Source organism: Montipora foliosa, unplaced genomic scaffold (genome assembly GCF_036669935.1).
Source record: "Montipora foliosa isolate CH-2021 unplaced genomic scaffold, ASM3666993v2 scaffold_465, whole genome shotgun sequence".
In the NCBI taxonomy this organism is placed as follows: Eukaryota; Metazoa; Cnidaria; class Anthozoa; order Scleractinia; family Acroporidae; genus Montipora; species Montipora foliosa.
In genome coordinates this window covers 227,501-230,000 of record NW_027179773.1, presented here as the reverse complement: position 1 = coordinate 230,000, position 2,500 = coordinate 227,501, and the positions used below count along the sequence as shown (strand labels likewise).

General features: G+C 42.6%; 1 protein-coding gene across 1 annotated transcript; it reads right to left on the bottom strand.

The window, feature by feature from the left end:
• Nucleotides 1-1,021: 1,021 nt before the first annotated feature.
• On the bottom strand, nt 1,022-2,182 carry LOC137989545 (uncharacterized). Its single transcript, XM_068835341.1, has 2 exons — nt 1,802-2,182; nt 1,022-1,729 (listed from the first exon to the last, which is right to left on the bottom strand). The coding sequence occupies exons 1-2, from the start codon at nt 2,180-2,182 to the stop codon at nt 1,049-1,051; spliced, it is 1,062 nt and encodes a 353-aa protein (XP_068691442.1). The 3' UTR covers nt 1,022-1,048.
• Between the last annotated feature and the right edge of the window lie 318 nt (nt 2,183-2,500).

The window sequence follows — 2,500 nt, the reverse complement described above, 5'->3', positions numbered from 1 at the left end:
TGTCTTGCAAAGCAACGTGTAAGAGAGTTGACGTTCGCGCACGTTATACCAAGAGTGTGGGTAGATGATACGCGTCATGGCAACTTCCCAGTCGTCACTTAAGTGCAGTTGACTTGTCAATTGCATTGTAAAATCAGCAGGCTTGTTCCCAGGATACTGATCCTTGCTGGCCTCGCTGGTCAGAACGATGTAAAAACTGTTTGTCATGGTGCTCGTCGACGAAAGTGCAGTACCACGTTCACGATACCGTCCAAAAATGAGAGCAATTGACCACAACCATTTGTTAAATAGATTTCAACGGTTTGAAAAATCTTTGTGCGTAAAGGCAAGTACTGACATTGTTCTCTCTCTTCTAATATTGTTTCTCGAAACTGTCCACGCGGAACCATTTCATGTAAAAGAGGTAAACGTTGTTCTCCCACTTGCCAGGGTTCTACGAGATTCGTTAACACTTGAACTAACTTGAGTTTACACGGGCAGAGAGAGATAGATGATGGTATGATAAAGTTGCCCGGGAAGTTAATAGATGTCTGAGGAAGGATAACACACCATTCGTAACCATGCTTATAGATTGTGGTAAGCGATGTATTCATTTGCACACCAGGTCTGACTGTTTTCTCGCTTGTTAACCATCCAAGTGCTTGAGCTACCGAGACAGTGACCGCTATCCATTCATCATAGGAGTTTAAGGTAACATTCCATTCATTATCCACTTTCACTTTACTTCTAGGTAACGGATCAATCTCGTCCAGACAGTGCAATACTCCTTCCATCAATTCCAGAGCCGTACGATACTTCCCCTCTGGTAATGTGTACAATTTGAAATCATCCGAGTTACGGAGCATGATGTGGAAATGTAAGCATTCACGGGAAATGTCAAACCACGATGATGGGTATATGACACTATGAAGTCCAACTTCCCAATCTTCTTCTTCTTTCAAGTGAATTTGACGGGGTAATGCGACGCGATAGTGTGATTTTGAATTGGAAGGGAATAAATTGCTGCTTGCATTGCTAGGAAGCGTCACATAAAAGTCGTTGTCTTGAATCATTTTAGAGACACCAATTGACGGACAGGAATCCAACTATCGTATTTCTTCGGCCAACCTTTCCAATGAACCAGAACTTCTGCTTGTGCTCCTTTACCTCTACGGCGAAGAACTTTTTCTACGCGAAACAAATGATCCTTTCGTTCAATTACTTTTTGTAACTCGGTCTCGTAAAAGGTACCTTTAATCAGTTCCCCATCGTGTTCCTTTAATTTGTATACAGGTGGATCCCTTGCTAGTCTCTCCGCCACTGCAAAGGTTTCTTCGCTCCAGTTAGGTAGGTATGATTTCTCAAATGTGCGCTTGTGCTTACTGATTTTAACTTGGTCGCCAACCTTGAATTTATACTTAACCGCAGAAAGGGGTTTACCATATAAGGTGCGCCACACTTGCTGCGCATTCATCACTGTTACTTCGGAGGGTTTTTTTTTAATGGAGCGATGAAATGTTTGGTTGTAGTTCTCATTGACGAGGTCATTTAGTCTGTCCAGGTAATGATACGAACTGCTTGAGGTAAACATTCGCCACATAATTTGTTTCAAGGTGCGGTTGAACCGTTCCACGACTTGAGCTTTGGTTTCATTATAGGTGACAAAATGGTGAACATGATGCTGTTTCAGAAATGTCTGAAAAGTCTTGTTTTTAAATTCCGTTCCCGCATCGGTTTGTAACTTGTCTGGCTTACGACCTTGTTGAAAGATCTTCGCAAAAGCTTTCACAAGCTCTGGTCCTGTCTTTGTTTTTAACGGAACCACCCACGCATACTTGGATAAAATGTCAATGCAAGTAAGTAGGTATTTGTATCCACGGTTCCAACGGCTCAGGCTTTGAAGATCCACCAAATCAGCCTGCCATTGATCATCTAAACCGTTCACATAAACTTTGTTGCGACGAAAACGTCTTCGGGCAGGTTTGTGTAAAGTGTACCCAGGTTGCTGTTGCAGCCAAGTGATAATCTGGGAACGCGTTATACCATACTTCTTTGCTGCTTGATACAACTTTTTTACTCCTCCTAACGCGGACGCACGGTTTGGTTCATAGTACAGTTTCTCTAAAAGCCGGTTCTTCTGGCTCTCGCTCCTCCTCTTCCTCACGTTCTTCGTAGGTTTGCTTTTGATATTCGTCTGTGGCATCTCTTAAATCAATGTGTACTTGACTGCCGCAACATGCAACTAAGCAGCGCGTCTTTTGGCATATATCACTTAAAGCCAAAGTAGGGGTAGAACTCGTGCAAAGGCGACTTGCAATGTTACCCATGGTTGTGTTACAAATGAGAAATATAACTTGATCCATCTGTCTTTTATCCCTTCCCATAACAATAACCACGGATATTTTAAAATGTGTCCAACCATCCACCATGAAGAACGGTAATGTGATTGGTAGGTATTGTATAAGCTTAGGTGAAATGTGTATTGCTCTCTCAGAGGTGCGTTACTTCGAGCCATATAGGC